Below are 24,274 nucleotides of genomic sequence, written 5' to 3' on the forward strand. Positions count from 1 at the left end.
TTATCAAAGACGGGACACCTCGCTGGAATGACAGCTGATCACATCTATGTTTAGCTATCACAACACAGATGGGGATTTATAAACATTTCAAATGTCAAAGGTCACGGAGGAGCTGACCTCTGGGTTTGAATGCCAGGGGATTCATTGTGATGCTAATCCTGTTTTATCCAGTCAGACCCTAAAATAAACCGAACGCTCTGAAGAATGAGCTGTAATCCCCGTCACCGAGCACCGTGCTCCTGTTCTGAGCTGGGATGTTACATCACGGTCGGCGCTGCGGAGCTAAAACCATCATGAAATGAGAGGGAATATGAGAATATGAGCAGGTACAACAGATATCATTATGGGATTTTCAGAGCTAAAGAAAACAAAAGCCTGTACAGTGTACAAACCTACAGGAGCTGGAATGAACATACACACACACAAACAGACAATGATGGATCATCCTCCTTATATGCGAGTGCAATTTAAAAGAATAGTTTTGCAGAGAATTAGATGACAAATCAATCAAAACTCATGTTTGTGTGTACATAAAGCCACAGCCAGCAGCCAGTTAGCTTAGTTTAGCATAAAGACTGGAAACAGGTGGAAACAGCTAGCCTGGCTCTGTCCAGATGTAAAAAAAAATCCATCTAACAGCAGCTCTAAATATCACTAATTAACACATTAGAACTTGTTGATTCAAGCCGTACAAAAACTGAAGTTTATCAAAGACAAATTGTGGCTTTAGTCACAAGTCTGGCCAAGAAATGGTCCAGCAGATAACCCTGTAGCCTTTTCACCACTGCTCATTTTACACTCTTCACTTTTGCATTTTCTATTGTTTTTTATGCACAATTTTCTGCCTTTCCTGCATCAAGTTATGATGGAAATCTCTTTATGTCTCTGAGGTCAGAGGTCAAGGTACCCCTTTAAAAAATCGCCATGCCAATTTTCCCTCGCCGTGAATTTAGCCTAACTTTAGAGCATTATTTATCCATGTTGGAACCAACCATTATTATGTTTTCTAGTTTCATATGATACCAGTAGCTTTACCAGCTTTAAGACTGAGTCCACTACAACCTCTTAAAGACAGTAATGTGATCCCACAGGTCTCAGAGGGTTTGATCATTATTTTATAGGGGTGCTGAGTTGACAGTTAGGTTTGCTTGAGCACCCCTAAAAAAATAATGATCAAACCCTCTGAGACCTGGACATTTCCACCAGAACTTGATGCAGAAATAGGGCTGCATGTTTACGGCCAAAATGCTAATCACGATTATTGTGATCAATATTGAGATCACAATTATTTATCACCATTATTCCTAGATTTTAGGGACAAATATTTTTATTTCAATTTTACATTTAAATAAACAGAGTGCTGTTTTCACTTCCATGTTGTGCTTTTCTCCACCTGTCAAAAACTCAAAATGTCGTCCTTATACATTGTTATTGTCATCTTGAGTACACAATATACACAATTATACACAATTGAAATGATTAGGAAATAAATGATTGTATTTTTATATAAATATTTACTGTGATTAAAATGAATCCTACCATTAGTAGTTCTAATTATATATTATAAGCTGCTCAGAGCTAGTGTTAGGAGGTTAACCACATCAGAATTCCCTCCCTAATATCTTTTTTATATTGCTTCGAAAACATCTTCAATCAACTGGATTTATTCAAGTTTGTCACCAAAAACTTAATTTTACAAGATTACATTTGAACACATCATGATAGGGTTAGAATTTACTATCGCCCAAATCTCATTTTACGGAGTAGAGCTTGAACGCACCACAGAGCTGTGTCCTGCCTCATAATGGAACCCAGCACTCTGAATGAATAACTATATAACAAGTGTCTGATTAAGTTAGTTGTTCCAAATGTTTTTAAGGTTGTTCCTCCACAGCCTATTTTGGATTTGCAATTGCGACCATTAGGTCTTTGTAAAACCATCATGTGGCGACTGCACGTGTGTTTGATATATGAGACGGCTGAAAACTGGCTGCTGGTTTGACGGTTCATCTCTAGCTGTTAGTTTAGGAAGCGCTTGATTTATGCAGCAGAGTTTTCTATGAGCGGAGCATTTTAAACGTCTAGATCACCGTCGATCATGTTCAGTTCATTGTGGGAAGACAAAATCGTGATCGCGATTAATATTCAATTAATTGTGCAGCCCTGTGCAGAAAATCACAAATAAGAATGTAAAGATATTTACTTCATGTTCATGCTTGTTAAGCTTTTTACATGAGGATTACCCTACTACTGCTATTCTATGACAAACATGACTTGTATCATACATTCAGGAATGTATAGGCTGATGGAATTTCTTAGAATTTGCTTTAAAGAGCTTTGGACCCAAAATGCCCAGAAAGTCCAGATGGCAACTTGATGAGGTAAAGAAATTGGGGTCGTGATCTCTGTAGTATGAAGCAGCTTGAGCCGCTCATATGTGAGGTTCAACATGCTATAAACACAGCTCCAATCCTCTTAGGCTCAGGTCCAACTTGACGTACATCTGCAGCGACCTAATGAAATGTCATTTGCCTTAATGCTCACAATGTAAAGCTAAAGGAGGAATGAACATGCACTGTAATGTGAAGGATTACAAGATCGCTTCATTTGGGCTAAAAAGGAAGGAACAAAAGAGATCAAATAATTCACTTTAATGTCGCTGTCAGCTCTGCTTTCTTGGCTTTTAATCAGAGGTCAGACATCTGGCCTCTGGGCTTTTCCCAAATGGACAATAGCATCAAATCTATAAATGTGATCAAATCCTCAGTGATTAACTCGATGAGCTTTTTATGTAATATAGGGATCCATTAGAGGAGATCACTCACCATCTTGATAGGCCCCATAAACGCCCCCCCATGCATGTTGTATGCATGTACATGAAAGGTCACGACCCGCTCTCATTCTCCACGCTTTAACGTCGATGACAAGCCGGATGGCTGCGTCCATTGTTGAAGCCTGCAGATGTCAGGAGGAGATAATCACGACCATTAATGATTCTAATGGGATATCATTTACCACAATCCCTCGTGGACACTCTACGGTGTCATGCACATAAAAAGCTGTGCATTATTATAGGATGATTTTAACTGTTGGATTAATGAGGTTGATAGCAATATATTACATATATTAAACCCTGTCTGATGTTAGAAATATTAATTTAATAAATGTTTTCCCTAAAAGATTAATAAGGTGTATAGAGAGTTATTGTTTTTAGCATGTTAGCAGCATCTAGATTCCAGACTTAATATGTCAGTAACTAGTGCATGAATTATCATACTACTACTCCACCATTTATCTGACAGCTTTAGTCACTAATTACTTAGCAGATTCAGATTATTAGAAAATACAAATTAACTCAAACTATGTTACTTTTATTAGCATAAATACTAATATCTATATCTATAAGCCACTGAGGGGCGAACGGGAGGACTTGATCGGAGTGTTCTAGGCTAAACATAAACCAGTTTCCTGCTCACTGTAGGCCTGTATCTCTGGGTTTATTCACAGTTTCACATGTACATGTATGTACTGTATGTACTGTATGTACTGTATGTATGTGCACCACCACACAGTTCTGTAGATATATCAGCGTTGTTCCGTTCAGCTGAATCCGAGCTGGCCAAACACGTTCCATTGTCAAATGTTTGCTTCCAGTCACACAGACACACCTGATTCATCAGCCGGAGGGACGCATGTTCACTTCACACATCGATGCTCAGCCTGGTGGTCAATGACTGAACTGCAGGTATGTTCACCGATTGGGGCTCACAGGGTAGAGCAGGTCGGTGGTTCGATCCCCGGCTGCTCCGGTCACATGTCGATGTGTCCTTGAGCAAGACACTTAACTCCAAACTGCTCCCATCAGTGTAGGAATGTGTGTGTGTGAATGGGTGTGTGAATGTGTGTGTGAATGCGTGAGTTTGTGTGTGTGTGTGTGTGTGTGTGTGTGTGTGTGTGTGTGTGTGTGTGTGTGTGTGTGTGTGAACGGGTGTGTGAATGTGTGTGTGAACGGGTGTGTGAATGTGTGTGTGAATGTATGTGTGTGAATGTGTGTGTGAATGGGTGTGTTAATGTGTGCGTGTGAACGGGTGTGTGAATGTGTGTGTGAATGGGCGTGTGACATGTATGTGTATGAATGTGTGTGTGAATGGGTGAATGCTGACATGTAGTGTGAAGAGCTTTGAGTGGTAAGAATACTAAAAAAGGGTTATAATACAAGTCCATTTACCATTTACCCTGTTTTCTAAGCAATGATCAAACAAAAAACGAAATTATAGCTCCAACACTATGATATACGTAGTACTAGATTAAACTATCCAACACTACGATACAGTAGTTAAACTATCCAACACTATGATACAGTACTAGGTTAAACTATCCAACACTATGATACAGTACTAGGTTAAACTATCCAACACTATGATACAGTACTAGGTTAAACTATCCAACACTACGATACAGTAGTTAAACTATCCAACACTATGATACAGTATTAAGTTAAACTATCCAACACTATGATACAGTACTAGGTTAAACTATCCAACACTATGATACAGTACTAGGTTAAACTATCCAACACTATGATATAGTACTAGGTTAAACTATCCAACACTATGATACAGTATTAAGCTAAACTATCCAACACTATGATATAGTACTAGGTTAAACTATCTAACAATATGATACAGTACTAGGTTAAGACAGGGGTCAGCAACCTTTACTATCAAAAGAGCCACAAAAAAATCTGTCTGGAGCCGAAAACATGTGAGCATTGTGATGAAGGTAACACAGTTTATAGTCTAAGTATATAGTATATAAGTCTAATGCAGTGAGGACCAAAGTGTAAATGTACTACAGAGTATTAGGGCCACATTGAGGGAAAAAACATCTGAGATTTCCAGAATAAAGTCATAACTTTACGAGAAAAAAAGAAAATAACACGTAAAATTACTACTTTATAATATTATGACTTTATTCTTGTAATATTATGACTTTATTCTCGAAATCTCAAATTTATTTATTTTTCCTCAATGTGGCCCTAATACTCCGTTGTACCGTCAGACCATAGACCTACAACAATGATAAATAAAAATGAAATTTAAACAGAAAACAGTTATTCATTTCCATGTTTATAAATCCACAGGGAACCTCTGGAGAGGAGCTGAAGAGGCCGCAGGCTGCTGACCCCTAGGTTAAGATATTACTACATTTTCTAAAGCCTGAAAACAGAGCCATGAGGAGGAGCAGAAGTCTAGTTTTCTCTCAGAACACTTGAATTACAATAGGCTGAAAGGTTATTATGGGATTGTTGCCCAATGATGCCAAAAATATACTGCCTAATGCCGCTTTAAAGGACGACAGTCTACTTGTATCAGAATACCTATTTTTACACTATAGGCTAGTATTTCCACTTTTACTCCACAACGAGATTCTTCCAGTGCAGCTTACTACAGTCTGTGTTTGGTGTGATTTCACTGTCAAAATAATGCTGTGATAGTTAACAGTAATTATTACCCTGTATTCATTTGATCCATTTTGCCAACAACTAGCCCTGCAGGCTTGTCCTCTGCAGTGCTGCTGTTGAATGCAGCACATTATAGCAGCACACAGCATATGCAGCATTAATCAATGCCCAATAATGTTTGGTTATAGAGTACTCTGTGTGCATCGTCCACTGTCACCCAGGCAGAGGATGCAATGAGCCAAATGTCTCATCTATGGGCTTTTCTTTAGGATATAAACTCTTGAAATCCTGATTGGGAAAATTCTTGGCTTCTTCCATATTTGTTTAGGGATGCATAAGAAAAAACCTAGATTAAAAAAAATTTAAAAATTAAAGCATGTTATTTATGCCACAGTCATCTTTAATTCAGAGCACATGCATGAGGAATTCACTCCACATATAGAATAATCAGACTAGTTTTTAATGACACGTGTGTAACGGTGGAGTGGTTAGTGTTAAAGTGGTGTGTGTCAGGGTTAAAGTGGTGTGTGTTAGGGTTAACGTGGTGTGTGGAGCGCAGTGACAGGGCCGTGAGCAGATGATTTAGATACGTGTTCACACAGTGCCAGGGACTCTGCACCTGAGAGCAGAGCCAATTCAAATATAGCACAGACTCTTGGGAAAAAGTTTCCTTGAAAAACATGATGAATGGCAGTCCGGCGTGTTTCAGCGCGAGGCTGCATGGCGTGACTAATGCAAACAGGTTTTTCTTAGGCAACAGAGTAACCTTTGCTCAACATTCAGAAATCACATTTTAATTTCGACTCATATTTGACCTCCTGAAGTAAAATACCGTGCTGCTTTCAGAGTATATTTTACACACTTTCCAGCATGGTAATGTTGGGAAAACAGCACCCAATTAGACACTAATTAAAACATCATCTAATGATTTAACTGAATAGAAGCCAGGCTGTGTGAGGGCAGACTGTCTTTAGGTCCTTACATCAGCAGGAGAGAGTTGGCTGTGTAAATTTGAGTCAGCTCTTTGAGCAAACAATGATATAACACTGTGTAAACACTGGGAGTATCACAATGTGGAGCAACACCATGGCACTTCTGAGAACTGTTGGCTAATTTTGGTTCACATGTACTGAGGCAGGTCCTTGTTACCCGGGATGTATACATTACCCTATAGGACAGATATAAGTAGCTATAGGCTAACAGCTCTGGGAGGTTGTATTTAAAGGTCCCATATTGTAAAAAAGTGAGTTTTATATTATGAAGCAGGTTTAAGTGCTATATAAATACTGTGAAAGTATCGAAGCGCTCAATCCATGGGGAAATACACACAGCTTGTATTCAGAAACTGCGTTTGAAACAAGCCGTTAGGATTTCTGTACATTTGTGATGTCACAAATATACAATATTTATACCATTTCACAGTTTTAAATGTAAACATTCTAAATGTGTCACAGTTTATTTCCTGTTGCAGTGTATGTGAATAACATCAGCTGACAGGATGTAAACATGGACTCAAGCTGTTGCCTAGCAACGCAATTCCGTTGTGATTCCGTTGAAATGTGCTAAAACGGAGCGTTTCAGACAGAGGGTGAATACAGGTATATTCAGGCAGACAGTATGAGGAAAATAATGTGTGTTTTGAACATTAAAGCATGTAAACATGTTCTAGTAGAAACACAAAATACAAGTATGAACCTGAAAATGACCATGATGTGTCCCCTTTAAGCACATTTAGGATTTGAGCTAAATGCTAATGCTAGCATGGATGCTATAAACCAGTCTTTCTTTTTGTACTACAATTTAAATTCATCCTCTGGGCACCGCGAATGTCTGCACAAAATTTGATTGCAATTCATCTACTGTAATATTTGTTGAGATATTTCAGTCAGGACCAAAGTGGTGGATCAACTAACCGACAGACAGACCATCTCTAGAGCCACACCACTAGCAGGGCTAAAAACATTTAATACCTATTTCCTTGGTCAGCTTTCTAGAAAATCTGCTGGATTTCAGCCCCTCAGAGTACATGGTCTCTCAACCGGGGCTGTTATCGGCTCTTATCTGTCCTCCTGACAACAGGAAGTAGTCGGGGTCATGGGAAATATGGTGCTGATTTGAAGTACGAGCTCTTCCAAAACATTGAGGGGTAAGATAGCAAAGATCTTTACTTGAGTACTGAAGCTTTATTAAAAGGGCACTTGACTCATGATCTCAAAGTCCTTATTTAGAAACGTCTCAGGATGAAATCTGATCTCAGCAGTTTGCATAGGTAGAAATCCAGGTCAGCAGTTATTTCTAAATCTTGAACTTCATAATGGAAAAGTCCCAGTTCTGTGCCAGCCGACATCCAGTATCTCCTCATTCCTCATATTCAAATGTCCCAATATCCTAAACCTTCGACAGCTGCGAGTGTCGAGCTTCTCTGAACAGTGACGATGTACTCAGAAACTACTGCTGTGATCATGACTGGACCGGTCTGGGTCTGACTGACCTCTAGGAGGATCGGGTGCAAGAAGAGGCCAAAATGTTCCCATTAACGTGGGCTGCAAAACAAACACAGAGTGCCAGAAGGCTGCTGAGAGGACACTGAAGCTGCTGCAGATCAAGATGAATGACCAACACCAGGTAGGGTCTGATCACTCGGTCACATTTCGGATGTTGAAATACTGAAATGACCTGATATGGCTTTCGGAAGGAAAAGTAGAACACGTAGATGGGTCATATTTAATGAAATCATCCCTCATTTAAAGCTCTTGTGATTTGAAGAAGTTGGGAAGTCTTCCAACAAGTCTGCCCTTGTTACAGACGATGACTTTACTTCAATCTTTACCTAAACTATAGATCTGATGACAACTGTAGAGTAAAGATATTGATTTTGTAAACTTTGTGCAGCTTGCACAAAAGGCTCCAAAGGGCTCAAAAAAAAAGATAACACTGATTTAACCTAAACTTTGGAACGGTGGTACAGAAATATTAGGCTGCACTCTGTCTAATAGGTTTATAAAAGAAGACTTTTAAACTAAGGTTTGGTATTATGCAGGTTTATAAAAGAAAACTTTTAAACCACGGTTTGGTATTATGCAGGTTTATAAAAGAAGACTTTTAAACCAAAGTTTGGTATTATGCAGGTTTATAAAAGAAGACTTTTAAACCACGGTTTGGTATTATGCAGGTTTATAAAAGAAGACTTTTAAACCACGGTTTGGTATTATGCAGGTTTATAGAAGAAAACTTTTAAACCACGGTTTGGTATTATGCAGGTTTATAAAAGAAGACTTTTAAACCAAGGGTGCAAGCGGCCGAAATGGGTTTCCTCAGGAGGGTGGCTGGCGTCTCCCTTAGAGATAGGGTAAGAAGCTCAGTCATCCGTGAGGGACTCGGAGTAGAGTCCTTGCTCCTTTGCGTCGAAAGGAGCCAGTTGAGGTGGTTCGGGCATCTAGCACGGATGCCTCCTGGGCGCCTCCCTTGGGAGGTGTTCCAGGCACGACCAGCTGGGAGGAGACCACGGGGAAGACCCAGGACTAGATGGAGAGATTATATCTCTACTCTGGCCTGGGAACGCCTCGGGATCCCCCAGTCAGAGCTGGTTAATGTGGCCCGGGAAAGGGAAGTTTGGGGTCCCCTGCTGGAGCTGTTGCCCCCGCGACCCGATCCCGGATAAGCGGTTGAAGATGGATGGATGGACTTTTAAACCAAAGTTTGGTATTATGCAGGTTTATTAAAGAAGACTTTTAAACCACGGTTTGGTATTATGCAGGTTTATAAAAGAAGACTTTTAAACCAAAGTTTGGTATTATGCAGGTTTATTAAAGAAGACTTTTAAACCACGGTTTGGTATTATGCAGGTTTATAAAAGAAGACTTTTAAACCACGGTTTGGTATTATGCAGGTTTATAAAAGAAGACTTTTAAACCACGGTTTGGTATTATGCAGGTTTATTAAAGAAGACTTTTAAACTAAGGTTTGGTATTTTGCAGGTCTATTAAAGAAGACTTTTAAACTAAGGTTTGGTATTATGCAGGTTTATAAAGATGACCAAATAGTAAAGTCAATATGAAGAGGTTTAAAGTTTCCTCCTCCTGCAATAAAGTTTGAGATTTTATTTTCATCTGTAATGTAGTGATACACAAGGGTTTCTGTAGAGTTCAACAAACTAAAATTAAGACTTTTTAACACCACATTTCATTATCATACGGGTCACAGAATGACAAAAAAACCCTAATAGGGACAATAAGGCCTACGATTATTTAAGGACATGAATTAAAGGTCTTATTGATGAATTAGAATATTTCAAGATTAAAGTCATATTTCGAGAAAAAGGTTGTATTATTTTAAGATTAAAGTCACAATATTTCAAGAATAAAAGTCATATTATTTAAAAATTAAATTAATAATATTTCAATTAAAAAGTTTAAATTAAAGGTCTTATTGATAACATTTTATGTATTTAAAAAAAAAATACATCTACAGAGCCTTTAGAAAGGTGCTGAATAACAGCATAGCTTTTCCTGAAAAAAAATATATACAATGATTGTGAATTAATCATTTAAAAAATGTTGGCGGGTCCAAAAAGAACGTTGTGTTTATCTCCGATGGAAGATATTCGACATTTGGTTCCCACTTCTAACCAGGCTTGTGAGCAAACAGTATAATGACGTTGGTATCACATGGTATAAAACGGATAAATGTCTGAGATTGACGGTAAGACTGGCAACAACTTGTTGTGAAGTGAATGCGATGGAACGGGGGAGGGAGAATGTTAACAATAGCACCTTTAATTGACATTTCTGCCACACTTTTGTCTGTATTTTCAAGCTTTATATAACATACCACTCCTATAAATATTCAATTAACATGACCTGGACCTAGTTAACTAGCAAAAACTGAAAAAAAAAAAAAATATTTAATTTAAGTTTTACAAATTAAATTGAAGCCTTTTTAATACTTTCTAAGGTCTTTTTGAATTCAATGAAGACCATGAATAATGAAAACTTGAGATATCTATGTAAAACACACTCCTATGTATTGAATAGAGAGTAAACACTGCCATCTGCTGGCCTATAGGTGGAGGTAAATTGAATGTCTGTTTCTATTAAAAGAAAGCACTCATACACACTTATGTATATTATCAAACTAATGTTTTTATTTGTATTGGAGGTTACAGAGCATCTTTCTATCAAAATAAGTAAATCAAAATTTAAATATGAATTCAGTGGTATTAGTGGTCTCCACTAATGGTCTGGGTTGTACAGTAAGAGTTCATTCTATTCACTAAGATGTAGGATTTTATTGGTCTATAACTCAGTTTACCACGATGGAGGAACTGAACTAATGAAACGTTCCTTTAAGGGCTGTGACGCCTTCTGAATATGTGCCCTTTGACATGTTACTGATCCAGTGGATCCATTTACACTATTTTATAACAAACTCTTCATATGATGAAGTGATGATGTTTAGTTCCAATAACACATGTACTGTATGTCTAACTCACCGCTGCTTTCAAATATGTATAATCACACATACTGTACACAACAGTGCCGATGGGATGGCGACACAAATGGATTGTTTGGTGTAATTGTTACCAGATTAAAGTGATTTGAGAGGACGAGGGGATACAGAAGTTCAGGGGGAGGGTGTGTGTGTGTGTGTGTGGAGATGAGGTGTAGATGAGGAGGGGGGGTACACAAGTCTACGATCGCTTTTTTCTGCTCTCAAGATTTCTGAAGTTGGCCGGCCGAATCTTCATCTCTGCAAATTCAATCGAGTGTTCGTGGCCCTTCCAGTGGAACCAGTTGATCCCCTGCAGCAGAAATACAGAGCACAGATCATCAGACAGAGATATATTGGATCTAAACCAACAACCAACAGACGGACATGGAAAAAAATCACATTTGTTTCTTTATTACACCAAAGATGAGAGATAAACATCTGCATAGACATCATAAATGTTGGACAGAGTGGAACATTTCACTCCTTTTCTTTTAGAAATGTAAGAAAATAGCTGTATTTTGGGTAGATCTGCAACAATTAATCGTTTAGTTGTCAACTATTAATTTATCTAATAATCAATTCATCGGTTTGAGTCGTGTGTAAGAATTTTTTTTTTTTTTTAAATGTCAATATTTTCTGGTTTCTTTCCTCCTCTATGACAGTATCTTTGAGTTTTGGACAAATGGAGACATTTGAGGACGTCATCTTGGGCTTTGGGAAACACTGATCAACATTTTTCACCGCTTTCTGACATTTCATAAACCAAACAACTAATCGATTAATCGAGGAAATAATCGACAATTGGGAAACCTAATTTTGGGAAACTGAATGTAAAGTGTGACAACAAATACTAGGATATAAGATCCCCATGATCCAACCAAGTATGGTACTTTTAAATATGTGGTCAAAATACTGTTAATAGCAAGTAAGAAAGCCATTAGGACGAACTGGGGGACGTTAGCTCCCCTGTCAAAGGATCAACGGCTTTTAATTGTTGGAGAAATCTTTGTAAATGTAAAACTGACACATAACTTTAGACTACAAGAAGCACAACTTACATTACTAACATACAAGACTCCAGATGTCGATATCAGAACAGAGCTGCCCTTCAACAGGACCGTATGTCAATGAACTTCACAGAAAGTTTTTTGGTCTGTTTCTTACTTTCACTGTTTAATGTCGACAATCAGTCATCTTAACAACGGACGTAGTCACACGTGTATCTTTACGCTGACTTCGCCGTCGCTATCTCTCCCCGTCAGCTCCATATGTCCATAAATGTCAGTATACATGGTGCTCTACAATCTTCGCATCGGCTCTGCTGGTTTGACCGCGGAGATGAGTGACGGCTGGTTAGACCGCAGCGTGATCAGGATGATCCGACCTTGCAAAGGGAAGCAATGTGGTTCCTTTTCGTAAATGTATGACTTTATAATCTCAGAGAATATTCATGTTTGTTTCTCGTAAATTTGTGAGTTTTTTCTTGTAAATTTACCACTTTAATCTCAGAGCTTTGTCTCAGAATATTACTCCCTGCCCAGGCTCTGTAATTATATATATATATATATATTATTTTTTTACCTACATTGGCCCCAAAGCTGTAGGAATAATCTGAAACTTGAAATGAAATGTACATACCTTACTGTGACTGTTGTCACCATATTTCCCCATGAGGTTGACACGATGACAGTTTTTATACCAAAAGGCACCTTTGTAGGACAAGGCGCAATTTGTGACGGCGATATCGTTGTCGTTGTCGTAGGTGGAGAAGGGTCGACCCTGGTGGTACGTCATGGAGTCACCTGGTGGAGACGTCGACGGTAAAGCTCAGATAACACAGCTCATGTGAATGTGAGACAGTTCAAGTCATAGTGTCTTTTCTTAAAGGAATAGTATATATCAATTCATTTTCTTGCTGAGAGTTAGATGAACCTTCATATGTGTGCGTTTAGTATAAAGCTACAACCAGGAGATAATTATCTTAGCTTAGTATAAAGAGTTGAAACGGGGGGAAACAGCTAGCCTGGCTCTCGGCAAAGGAAACTATATCCACCTACTAAAGCTCACTAATTAAAGGGACTGTTTGTAACAATCAGAAATTGCTTGTTAACAGCGACACCTGTGGCCGTTAAGTCAATGAAAGTCAGCGTCACACTGTTTACCATTGGCAGAGCATTTTTGCAAATTTTTCTTGGGCGCTCCCCACATAATCAGCTGTGCTGCTCATTCCACAAATGCATGATCCTTACAAGTTGGACATCATTGTGAAGGTAAATAAACAGGCTTTCCAACCATGTAAAATACAATGCCAATTAGCATTGTAACAACAGAGAAATAATCCACCAAACACAAGTTTACGAACTTTCTTTTTCCAGTTTATATATAGTTACTGCTGAGGCATTGCGAACATTTCCTACTACTGCAACTTCACATTAAAAACAATGTTTGTGTTGCATACAATCTGGATGTCCTGCTCGTCAACCTGTGGTGGTGTGTGATAGTTGTAGTGGTGTGTGGTGGTGTGTGACAGTTTTGTATTTGTCTGCTTGTGTTGGTTGTTTTAATTGTTGTAACTGTTCATGCTGCCCTCTTGGCCAGGTCACTCTGAGATTTTAATCTCACTGAGTTTTAACCTGGTTAAATAAAGGATATACTGTATATATATACAGTATATTTAACTGGCAAAACACAACAGTTGACTTTTATGATGAAGCAGTCACAGGAAATGCATTGTGTTTGTCGGTGAGCCTGAGCTATTGTTCATCAAAAATGCGTTTACAAAACAAAACAATGGTTCTTTTCAGCATTTTTGGTAGCAGATCAGTTTGAAATATTACAGTGAGTGATGGAAAAAGAGTAATGGAAGAATAGTAGCAGACACAGTGAGCTGTCAGATGAAGAGCTGCAGGCAATAGGCTGCTCACCGACACACCGCCAACTTCTCAGCAAGGTAACAGACTACTTTCACTTTGGCAGACTCACGTTTGAAATGGTTCGCAGTGTGATATCAGATCACGGTTGCTCGCAGAATGATGGAAAAAGGCCAATTCTTGCCGGACTTCTTTCTTAAAACTAAAGTTGTTTGTTTTGCTCCCCACAGTATTCTGGGACCTGTAGGATTAAATCTCCATTTGCAGTTAGCACCCAGTATATAGGATGTCGCCAACTCAATTTAGATTTAGAGGTGCTGGTAGGTGGATTTTCTTACTTTTAGAGAGAGCCAGGCTAGCTGTTTCCCCCCATCTCCACTCTTTATGCTAAGCTAAGCCAACTGGCTGCTAATATTGTAGTCCCCAATATGTGGAAGTGATCCTTTAAAGTATACATACCTGCTGTTCCACTATACGCTCCGATGTAGATTTTATAGCGTGTTCTTGGCTCTGCAATCGTGAGCTTGTCGTACTGAGCGTAGGCCGATTCCCCCTGGTCCCTCAAGTCCACTCGCAGCTCGTAGTTGGCAGAATTAGTGATTTTATGGAGGTTTGACAGACCTGTAATAATTTAATATGTGTGAGTTGGGAAGAAGAGAAAGAGAAAGAGAAAGAGAAAGAGAAAGAGAAGACTAGAAGAAGAGAGCTCTTCTTACCCAGCCAGAACTCATCGTTCATGTTACCGAAGCCAGCGGTATAATTCTTCCAGTTCCTGAAGAACTCCAACTTTCCATTCTGCCGTCTGAGGAGAACCTGAAGAGGACAGAGTGTCACAACAGATCCAAAATATTCATAACAAGCATGACCGAGGTCACCGCGGCTGCTGTCTATCATTAGAGAGAACGGGCAGTGTGACCTGATGTATGGTTGATGTACTCACCATCCATCCTCCGCCATCTGTGGTCATGTCACAGTAAACCTGGATGGGCTGGCTCTCCTCTCCTCCCACGTACACGTTGTACAGACCCGAGGTCGTCTCTCCGTTCAGTAAAATCTGAGCACAGTCCCGAGGGCGTCTGTACAACTGTCCAACTAGAAGCACACATTAAAAAGACATCATCTCAGCTGCTTTATATTCAACAGTTTACAGTATCATGTGAAAGTGAGGACCTTGGAAAGAAAAGGAAAGAAAGGAAAAATTAAAGGTTTTTCCGTCGGGAGCAGCTCTGACAGGATGAAGGATCAGTGCAGGTGGAGTATCAGATTAAAGGGAAGGAATCTGCGCTATAAAGGAATATTTTTCTAACGTGTGTCTGGACCGTTGCGTGACAAATCACCCGATCTTTCACTGCTAAAATACCAGAGTGTTGCTTTTCAGGTGATACATAGAGGTGTGTGTGTGCTTGCATGTGTTTCCGTCCTTACTGGTAGTGAAGACAGTGGTGACGTGACGACTCCTCTGGGCTCCGGCGATGGCCTGCAGTCTCACATTGTACTCTGTGGATCCAGTCAGCTGAGCCATGTTGTAAGAGGACGCTGTCGGGCTTAGCACCACTTCCTGAATGCATGCACACACATATAAAACGACAAAGCATGATTTGGCGTTAGCGAGGTAACTTCGTCCTACGAAGGTGGATCACTTCTTACCGGGGTAGATTGCCATGGTAACTGATGCTGAACAGCTAACCTGCTCCAGAGCAGTTTATGTTCCAGATAAGAGATCAACTCGTATTAAAACACCATCTACTGACCAATCACAGCTCTGTGCAATGATTGTATGATAATATTACACAAATATGAAGAAGTTTAAATCATAATCCAGACTAAAAACAACACAGTTCAAACTGACAGTTGCAGGAAGCACAGTTGGATTTATGCTGTGGGTGTTTACAGCTTCGAATTCTGTTTTTATATTTATATTTTTACTTGGTCTTCAGTCCATTTCACACCGCCGGAGACGGGGACGCAGCTCAAAGAAGGTTTAAATAGTCATACACGCCATATCATAATTAATGCCTATAATGAGGTGTAATCCATCCATCCTTTACATATTGTAATGCTTTTTATATCTAAACGATCATATATGACTTTTGAGTATTCCGTTAAATTAATAAGTCTGTTCATTTCCGCATTCACACATCGTGAGTTTTTTCTTTTGCCAGCTGTCCTTCTTGCATTTGGCAGCTTCAACTGTGTTACATTTAGTCACACTGAACGACAGCGACACACTGAACGCCAGGTTGCAGAGTGAGTTTACCGCCAGCAGCCTTCATCACATGTCATGATGCTTCTTCATACGTTTGAGGACTAATCTGCCTGATCTTCACGGTCTTTAGACAACAGTGGAAACGCAGACAACAGTGAGCTGAAGGAACCTTTTAGTTCCTTGGAAAGTAGTTCCCGGGACTAAAAGTGGAACTTTGGGTGGAACCCCGGCTTTAGTTTGACTTTGGTTACGGAAAACAACTAGAAGAGACACATCAAGGTACGAATATTTTTATGTATTAATGAAAGTTAGAGTTGGTAATGTTCCTCAAAAACACGTTTTGTTTTATTTGTTGAAATTCTTTCTAGACTTTTGGAGTTAATACTGCTAGCTACTTTCATTGGAAAAGAGTTGGCAACACTGGGCTGATAATTGGTAGTTTCTCAAAATGACCAATCCTAGATTTAATAATATAAAAAGATAGAAGATAATAGTTGGTGCCCAAAACGTGTTGCATTCATGAGCTTTAAAATCAAACAATAACAACACATGAACAATGTGAAACAGATGATGTGAATTTGGGACTTTCTTGCATTGAAAAGTTACTTTTCAAAAGCAGATCTTGGATGTCTGAGTTTCTTTGAATGCACCAAAAAGAAAGTTTATAATTGTAATTTCTTGTTGGAATAAACTTAAAAACAATGGCTGCCAAGAAGTTAGGAAATAAACCTGATGGCTGATGCTTTGGAACATAGTCGTCAGTAACGGTGAGTTCACGCAGTCTGTGGTGAAAAACTAGCAGTGATTGAACTGGTGCGGCTGCTCATGTACGTACCCTGATGACACCATCAGCAGAGGAGAAGGTGAGCGTGTAACCGGTCACAGCAGCCTGCGGAGGTTTCCACGTCAGAGTTGCAGCGTCGGTTTGAATGTTAATAGCTGTCAGATCACGAGGAGGATCCACATCTGAAGATACAACATCACACTGCACATTTATCATTCATTAAAACATACAAGAATCAATATACAGTTTACTTCAGGTCCTCCGTCTCTCTGTAGGCCTACCGGTGGTGAATTCAGTAACAGCAGGGTCACTCCTCTCAGCCTCTTTCACAGCATGTACTCCCACTGTGTAGTGGGTTCCTGGAACTAGGGAGCCCATCTCAAACTCCACCATGTTCCCAGAAACATGCTCCACCACCGGGGACACTGTGAGGCAGGACACACCCACAGTCAAGTCACCAAATCACATCATCAAAGTCATTCACACACGTGATTTGATATGTTGTGGAAGGAAAGCAGGGCGACCAATAAAATCTAATATTCTATTGGTGAGAATGTACTACTCTACAGCTGCAGGGAAAACTCTGAATTTCAGTGCCAAAGACTGCGTCACTGTAACTGTTGTGTACACGACAATAAAAAAACTTGAGATAATTCTACTTCTTGTCTAAATGAAGGGCTAATGTAGATAGATAGAAGAGAACAGAACAGGAACACACCTGATTCAGCGCTGTAAGTGATGGTGTAGCCATCGACAGTGGCCACAGACGGCTGCCACACCAACAGGGCTGAGGTGTCAGAGACGTTAGCTGCAGTCAGACCCTGAGGTCTGTCCAAAGCTGGAGGACACACAAACAGGAACAATTAAATTTTCTACAAACTGACTCCAATGTCAGAACAAGTCGGGGAGGACTGACGCAGACGTGTTGTATAAGAGAAGAAGAAGAAAGCCGACCTGTGATTACAGTGTCAGTGCTGGGGTCACTTTCCTCCAGACCCTTCACAGCACTCACGGTCACTTGGTACATTTTGCCAGGGATCATATCGGGCAGCAAAGCCTCAATCACGTCGCCATCCACAGTCACCATCAGTGGGCTTCCTGTGGAAGGTAGACAACAAAACCTAAATCAAATCAAATATGTGGCTCATATCCACTGTGGCGACCCCTAATGGGAGCAGCCGATAGACGGACAACAACAACAGCAAACACAATAACCCTGAAGGACCTCTTACCTCCTTCAAAGGGCACATAGGTGATTCGGTAGTTATCCACTGGAGAGCGAGGCATGGACCAGTGAACTACAGCCGAGGAGTCCGTCACTTCAGAGAAGCTGAGTCCTCTTGGAGTGCTCAGACCTAGTAAAGTACACATGGATATGCATAGACAGGTAAGCAGAAGAAAAGGTGAAGGAACTATGGCCAATAACATTGCAGGAATACAAGAAAACTATTGGAGGATCCCAAAAGACCAATTTCTATTAGAATCAGACAATCCTAAACCAGAGGAGTAAGGATGATTAGTGGGACTGTGGGTTCAGTTCTCAGACAGCAGACGTCACACCCAGAAGGTTAGTAGTTAGTATAAAACTGCACACGTTGCTGTGTTGTTATATACCTGTCTGAGCAACCCCAGTAATAGGTTGGGAGCGTTGGTCCAATGTGACACCATAAAGCTCGATTTCATACTCGCTGCCACTCATGAGTCCTGTTAAAACCTTGGTTTGTTCATCGCCACGGACGCTGTACTCTCGAGGGTGGGCTAATCTTTTGCTGTCTCTTATTTTGATCACATATCTGTCAAACAAGTGTTCATCAGCCGTCCACGACAGACGAAAACCGTCAGCCGTGATGTCCGAGACAAAGAGATGCTCCACCTCAGGCTCTGCCTCTGGTTAGACAAGGAGACAGAAGATTGCAGTAGGTTTGATGTTTTTCCCAGCAACATTCATCAACTTCTGATGACGTATGGAAGAAGTCAGCATTCAGGCAAGAGGTTTCCATGTGGCACATTGGGTTAAATTCCAGCCACCTCCGACCTGCCATGCTCAGGCGTCCGTTAGTGTAAATCAGTTAAACCCACAGCACACGGGCTACAAGGTTTGAGTGAATTAAAAAGACAAGATGCTTTTTGTAACTGTTTATTTATGTCAGTTAACAGGGTCACATTCCTTAAAAGGCTGATCTGTTGGGATGGATTTCGGCATACACCAGTTGAGACGAGGTCCCCATGCGTCTTCGAGGCCAGCCTCGATGCATTCAGTGCATTCAAAGACAATGAAACAAATGAGATTAGAAGTTTAATCAACTGACATTTCATGCTCAGAATGTCTCGTTGATTATCAGTGTTTTCCTACATCTGATCATTTTGCTTTTTTGTTCAAGCCAGATTGACAAACCAGCATCAAAAAAAGGTAGCAGCATGGTGAAAGGAACTTTAAAAAGACGCCGATCAGAAATCTCAAGGAAAACACATTTTAAAATATGAAAACAAACAAATCTGTTTGTTCATATTTTGGAGATACAGAAGAAACAAGACGAGAGCTCCGCATCTCTTTCTCCCAGCGACGAAGCAAATACTTAAAAAAAAAGAAAAGTGAGATCATTCTGGAAAAGATTTGTGTTATAAATCTGAGTTAGGGTTAGGTAACAGTACCGAGCCGAAGCCTCACCATCCAAACATGGCAGGAAACAAATTCAGCCCAGTCGGCATTGTACGTTTCTGCAAACTGTGGATACCTTGAATGTCACGCAGACTGAGTGACGTAGTACATCGGGCGACCATTACATTATGTGGTATAATAAGGTTGTGTCTAGAAGGTAACCCGCAAATTGCGAAAACTTGGTGAGATTCGCTGCCCAGTGACCTATCCTAACCTTAACTATCCAAGGTCAACTCCTAACCTTAACTATAAGAGGTTAATGCCTAACCATAACCATCTTGTGAGTTTCGCAATTTGCGTGTTACCTTCTAGACACGCCCGTACAATAACGAGTTTAACAAGAAATAAATTCCAGTAAAGGCGGGTTGGAGTGGTCGACGGACGGATGAAACAAACACAGGACTTTGACCCAGGACACTGACGCTGTTGGTGCCCCGTGTGAAACCAAAAGTAAATGTTGACTTCACGGTGTTGCGCTTCTTACTTAACGTTACGTAAGAAAGTCCACTATGGGCGGTTGTTGTTTATTTGCGGTATTTATGTGGTTACTTTATGTTATTATTTTAACACAAGCCATGATCTTTTTTCTGACCTTAACTAAGTAGTTTTGTTGCCTAAACCTAATCAGTGGGATTGTGCATTTCTGCAAGCGTGATATGAAGCTGATATGAAAGGTATTTATGAAAGGTATCAAATAAACACAGGACTTTCACCCAGGAGATGGCTTTTACGTTATTTTTTAACACAAACCATGATCTTTTATCTAACCATAACTATGTAGTATTGTTGCCGAAACCGAAACTAATCATTTCACAACGTTAACCACGTGTCATTGTGCGTTTCTGCAAGTATGATACAAGCCTGATATGGTGTGAAACCATAAGTAAACGTTAACGAAAACGTAAACGACTTTATGCGTGTTACTTAATGTTGTTACACTTGTTACGCAACATTACGTGAAGAAAGCTGCTGAGGGCGGTTCTTATTTATTTACGGTAGCTGCGTTGTCACGGTTGTTACGTTTGTTTGCCTACACCTTACCAATCGTTTTACAACGTTAATCCACGAGGCATTGCGAGTTTCTGCAAGCGTGATACAAGGTTGATATGAAACGTATTTTTGATTCAGAAGCGTCGACATTCAACGTTCCCGTGGTTTGCATAAACGTACAATAATAAAAAATGTTTGGGCAACTGGGATGCAAACTGTATCAAGCTAATTTTGTTAAATTATATCTTGTGTGATTATAAATTAGTATACAAAAAACATAAATGAAGAATGATGGCGTTTATAGACCAGCCAGGTTGAGATGGTGAAACTTCAGAATTGGATCATTAAGTTTAAGATCATCATTGAACAGTTTACACTTGTTTAGTAAGAGGAGGGGCCTTGCAGAGCACTGTGAGCGGTACCTGTCACAGCCACTGTAGTCAGAGGCCGAGAGAGAAGCCCTGATTCTGACACCCCGGTCAGCCTGACCTCATAGCCTATGCCGGTGATGAGGCCCCAGATGTCCAGGTGACTTTGGTTTCCTGGCACAGTGAACTCCTGAGGCTCCAGCAGCCAGCCAGAGTCTGTCACCACTATGTGAAAACGGCTGAAGCCGCCACTAGAGGGGGCTAATTCCTCCTGCAGCGGCTGCTGCTGCTGCTTCACCTCCCACGACACTCTGAAGCCGTACGGAGTTATGTTGGAAATGGTCAAGTTTTCCACTTTAGGCAAAGGAGCTGGAGAAGAGTGGGTTTGATTTTGTGGGAGGGGGAACAAGATTCCATTAGGAGGTTAATGTGTGCAATGGTTGCAAAAGCAGCTTATAAAATCTGTTCTTCCTGTGAGGTTTTAAAGTAGGCAAAAAGAAGTTCATGATGGGAACATCTGACCTGAATATCTCCTAAACTTAAAGGCCAAAACACATCAAGGGCACATTTTGTATGCATCATAAAGTTTGATATACTTCTGCTATAGACTGTAGAGAAAACAGTGGATGCAACCTCTCTTTCGTAACACCACATTTTGAAGCTTGGATTTACTGTCTGGAGCCATAAAACCAAAACAAGGAGTAAAAATAAACGAGGATTTATTACAATAAGGCAAAGATGCTACTGAAGACAATTAGCAGACATGTATCCCTAGATGTGAGGACGAAAACCTCTTGTATAAAAAAGGATGTAGCAAATGGCGCTTCTGAAGTCAAGACAGATATCTAGTGGCCATTAGTGGTACTGCATCTTAACACAATTCTCACACACAGGGCCGTATCGCTAGTTTTACTCCAGTAAAAGACCTGTGCACTTCTGCCATCACTGTCTATGGTAGCTACCTGACACCGCAGGCAAAATTCCTGAGATAAAATAAAAGACTCTCTCTATCAGAACGGAAACGGTATGCTTATTTAACATCCATCTCTGACCTCTTTGGGGTTAATAAATCATGTGGTTTCATGCACCGATAATGTAACTAGATTGTGAAAACAGTATGACGCATGTCAAATGCTCTCTTAATGCATTTCAGGCTTTAGACCTGCAGATAACAAATATTGTTTAAAGTTGCATTAAGAGGGTTATTCTGGTATATTGAGCTGATAGCGGGAGACACACTTCCCCAAAAGGTACTTTAGTCCATTAAATGTTTTGATGCAAAACCTCTTCATACAAACCATTTACAACTACAAGTGTATGAGTAAAATACGTAGTACCTGTGACGGCGTGGGCTAACACAGAAGGAGTGTGGCGCCCATGAGAGATACCGTATAGTTCAATATCATAGCCTGTGGCATCCATCAGATTAGAGATGGTAATGATACGAGCTTCACCAGGCAGTCTGAACTCCAGCGTATCAGACTGCTGCTCGGGGTCACTGACCCGGATAACGAAGCCATCAAAGTGGCCCGACACAGTGCTCCAGGACAAGCTGAGGTTATGTGGGCTCACAGATGACGCAGCTATGGGCCCCAACTGGGGGACATCCTCTGAACAGAGACAAAAACACGGCAGTGTTTTCAGTGATGCTGTGCTAGTAAATCACAATGTGGTTGGTACAAAAACAAAATGTAATGCGATACCTGTTGTAGCTACATCAAACAGGGGCTGTGTGTTCTGGCCACCAGTGCTGGCGTACAGCTTTATGTTGTAGCTCGTGCTCGCTTTGAGCCCGGCCATGACTGTGGAGCGCACGTCTCCTGGCAGAGCGCGCCCCATCGCCTGCGAGGGCGAAGCAGACTCTCTGACTTCTACTATAAAGTTATCAAATGCCTTCTCTCCTGTCCGCCACGACAGAGAGAATCTGTCTGAGGTAATGTTAGAAACAACTAGCCTGGACAAATCAGGCTCTTCAGCTACAGGGGGAGAGAAAAATATAGAATAGTCATTTATTGACATTCAAAGTATCTGTCTCTGTGCATACAGGCCCAAATCAACTTTACAGTGCAGATAAGAATATCTAAATTAGGGCTGTCAATCGATTAAAATATCTAATTAACCACGTGATTGTCCATAGTTAGTCACAATTAATTGCAAATTAATCGTACATTTTTTATCTCTTCAAAATGAGTATTTTATACTCTTATCAACACAAGAGTGGACAAATATGCTGCTTCATGCAAATATATGTATATAAATATATAAATATATAAAATAATGACAGATATTGATCCAGAAACCCTCACAGGTACTGCATTTAGCATAAACAATATGCTCAAATCATAACATGGCAAACTGCAGCCCAACAGGCAACAACAGCTGTCAGTGTGTCAGTGTGCTGACTTGACTATGACTTGCCCCAAACTGCATGTGATTATATAATATATATTTAAGTGGGCATGTCTGTAAAGGGAGACTCGTGGGTACCCATAGAACCCATTTACATTCACATATCTGGAGGTCAGAGGTCAAGGGACCCCTTTGAAGATGGACATGATAGTTTTGCCAAAAATTAAGAAAAGAAGTCTGCAGTGTTTTTCAGCCTCCTTCGTTTCAAACTGAGCCGCTACGACCTAAAAAGTTGCGTTAATACGTTAAAGAAATCAGAGGTGTTAAAAATTATTTTCATTAAAAGACGTTATCACGTTAACTTTGACAGCCCTAATTTAAACACTAATAATATATGACCCTATTCTTTTTAATACACAAAATGTAAAATACCTGTTGATGCAACAATACTGACAGCACTTGTTCTGGATCCCTTGTATGTCCCATAGAAGTAGGCTACATAGTCAGTGCTGGGCCTGAGCCCTGTGACGTCATGGGACTTTACACTGTGGGATATGTTATATTCCTTTTGCTCCATCAGCCAATCAGAATCAATTATCTCCAGGATAAAACCATCAAATTCTCCTTCAGTGCTGTTCCAGGAGATTGAAAAGCTCTCTGACGTTAAGTTTGAGATATATAGATTGCCAACCGATGGCTGAATCACTAAAGAGAGAAATCATTATTAGATTTTCATTAAAAAAACATTTTGCAGAACAAATACTGATAGTTTAATGCAATACTTCTACAGCTGATTTATCCCATGTAAATGTGTATAGTGTCACTCACCGCCACCCAATTGCAATTCCTGATAGTCTGAATAGCTTAAAAGATGAAATACATGCATATATCTTTGCATAAAAATGAATTTAGCAGCTCCAATTTTAAACCAATTACACCTATAGCTTTAATTAAAACTATGATAATAACTAGATGGACAAACATGTAATGCCAAGGGGAAAATAGCTGAAGAATACTGGCCTGCAAGTGGTGATTTTAATGTGAAAATGTGGCAAAAGAAGAAATATAATAGCATAAAATAGAAGTCTCTTTCA

General features: G+C 40.1%; 1 protein-coding gene and 1 long non-coding RNA gene across 9 annotated transcripts in view; one reads left to right on the forward strand and one right to left on the reverse strand.

Moving 5' to 3' along the window:
* Positions 1-7,513: 7,513 nt before the first annotated feature.
* Positions 7,514-13,576, forward strand: LOC141757096 (uncharacterized). Of its 2 annotated transcripts, XR_012591584.1 has the most exons (4): positions 7,514-7,610; positions 7,868-7,901; positions 7,962-8,089; positions 12,717-13,576. It is a non-coding gene; the product is annotated as an uncharacterized LOC141757096 (long non-coding RNA). The 2 variants fall into 2 exon arrangements; XR_012591583.1 differs by lacking the exon at positions 7,514-7,610 and having other exon boundaries at positions 7,764-7,901.
* The window catches only part of tnca (tenascin Ca), a 42,314-nt gene continuing 28,625 nt past the window's right edge, over positions 10,586-24,274 (reverse strand). For 3 of the 7 annotated variants that reach the window (XM_074617337.1, XM_074617338.1, XM_074617339.1), the window contains 12 exons: positions 18,429-18,701; positions 18,047-18,169; positions 17,769-17,912; positions 17,533-17,652; positions 17,096-17,239; positions 16,866-16,996; positions 15,250-15,382; positions 14,765-14,916; positions 14,541-14,637; positions 14,284-14,445; positions 12,593-12,756; positions 10,586-11,264 (listed from right to left, as the gene is read on the reverse strand). In XM_074617337.1, the coding sequence (XP_074473438.1) occupies positions 11,154-11,264; positions 12,593-12,756; positions 14,284-14,445; positions 14,541-14,637; positions 14,765-14,916; positions 15,250-15,382; positions 16,866-16,996; positions 17,096-17,239; positions 17,533-17,652; positions 17,769-17,912; positions 18,047-18,169; positions 18,429-18,701 (1,754 nt within the window). In that variant the 3' untranslated portion in view covers positions 10,586-11,153. Of the gene's footprint in view, positions 11,265-12,592; positions 12,757-14,283; positions 14,446-14,540; positions 14,638-14,764; positions 14,917-15,249; positions 15,383-16,865; positions 16,997-17,095; positions 17,240-17,532; positions 17,653-17,768; positions 17,913-18,046; positions 18,170-18,428; positions 18,702-20,885; positions 21,201-22,168; positions 22,442-22,534; positions 22,808-23,612; positions 23,886-24,274 lie in introns of all 7 variants that reach the window. The other 4 variants (XM_074617334.1, XM_074617336.1, XM_074617335.1 and 1 more) reach the window with 3 other exon arrangements.

The sequence above is a fragment of the Sebastes fasciatus genome, chromosome 19 (assembly GCF_043250625.1).
Source record: "Sebastes fasciatus isolate fSebFas1 chromosome 19, fSebFas1.pri, whole genome shotgun sequence".
NCBI classification, from domain to species: domain Eukaryota; kingdom Metazoa; phylum Chordata; class Actinopteri; order Perciformes; family Sebastidae; genus Sebastes; species Sebastes fasciatus.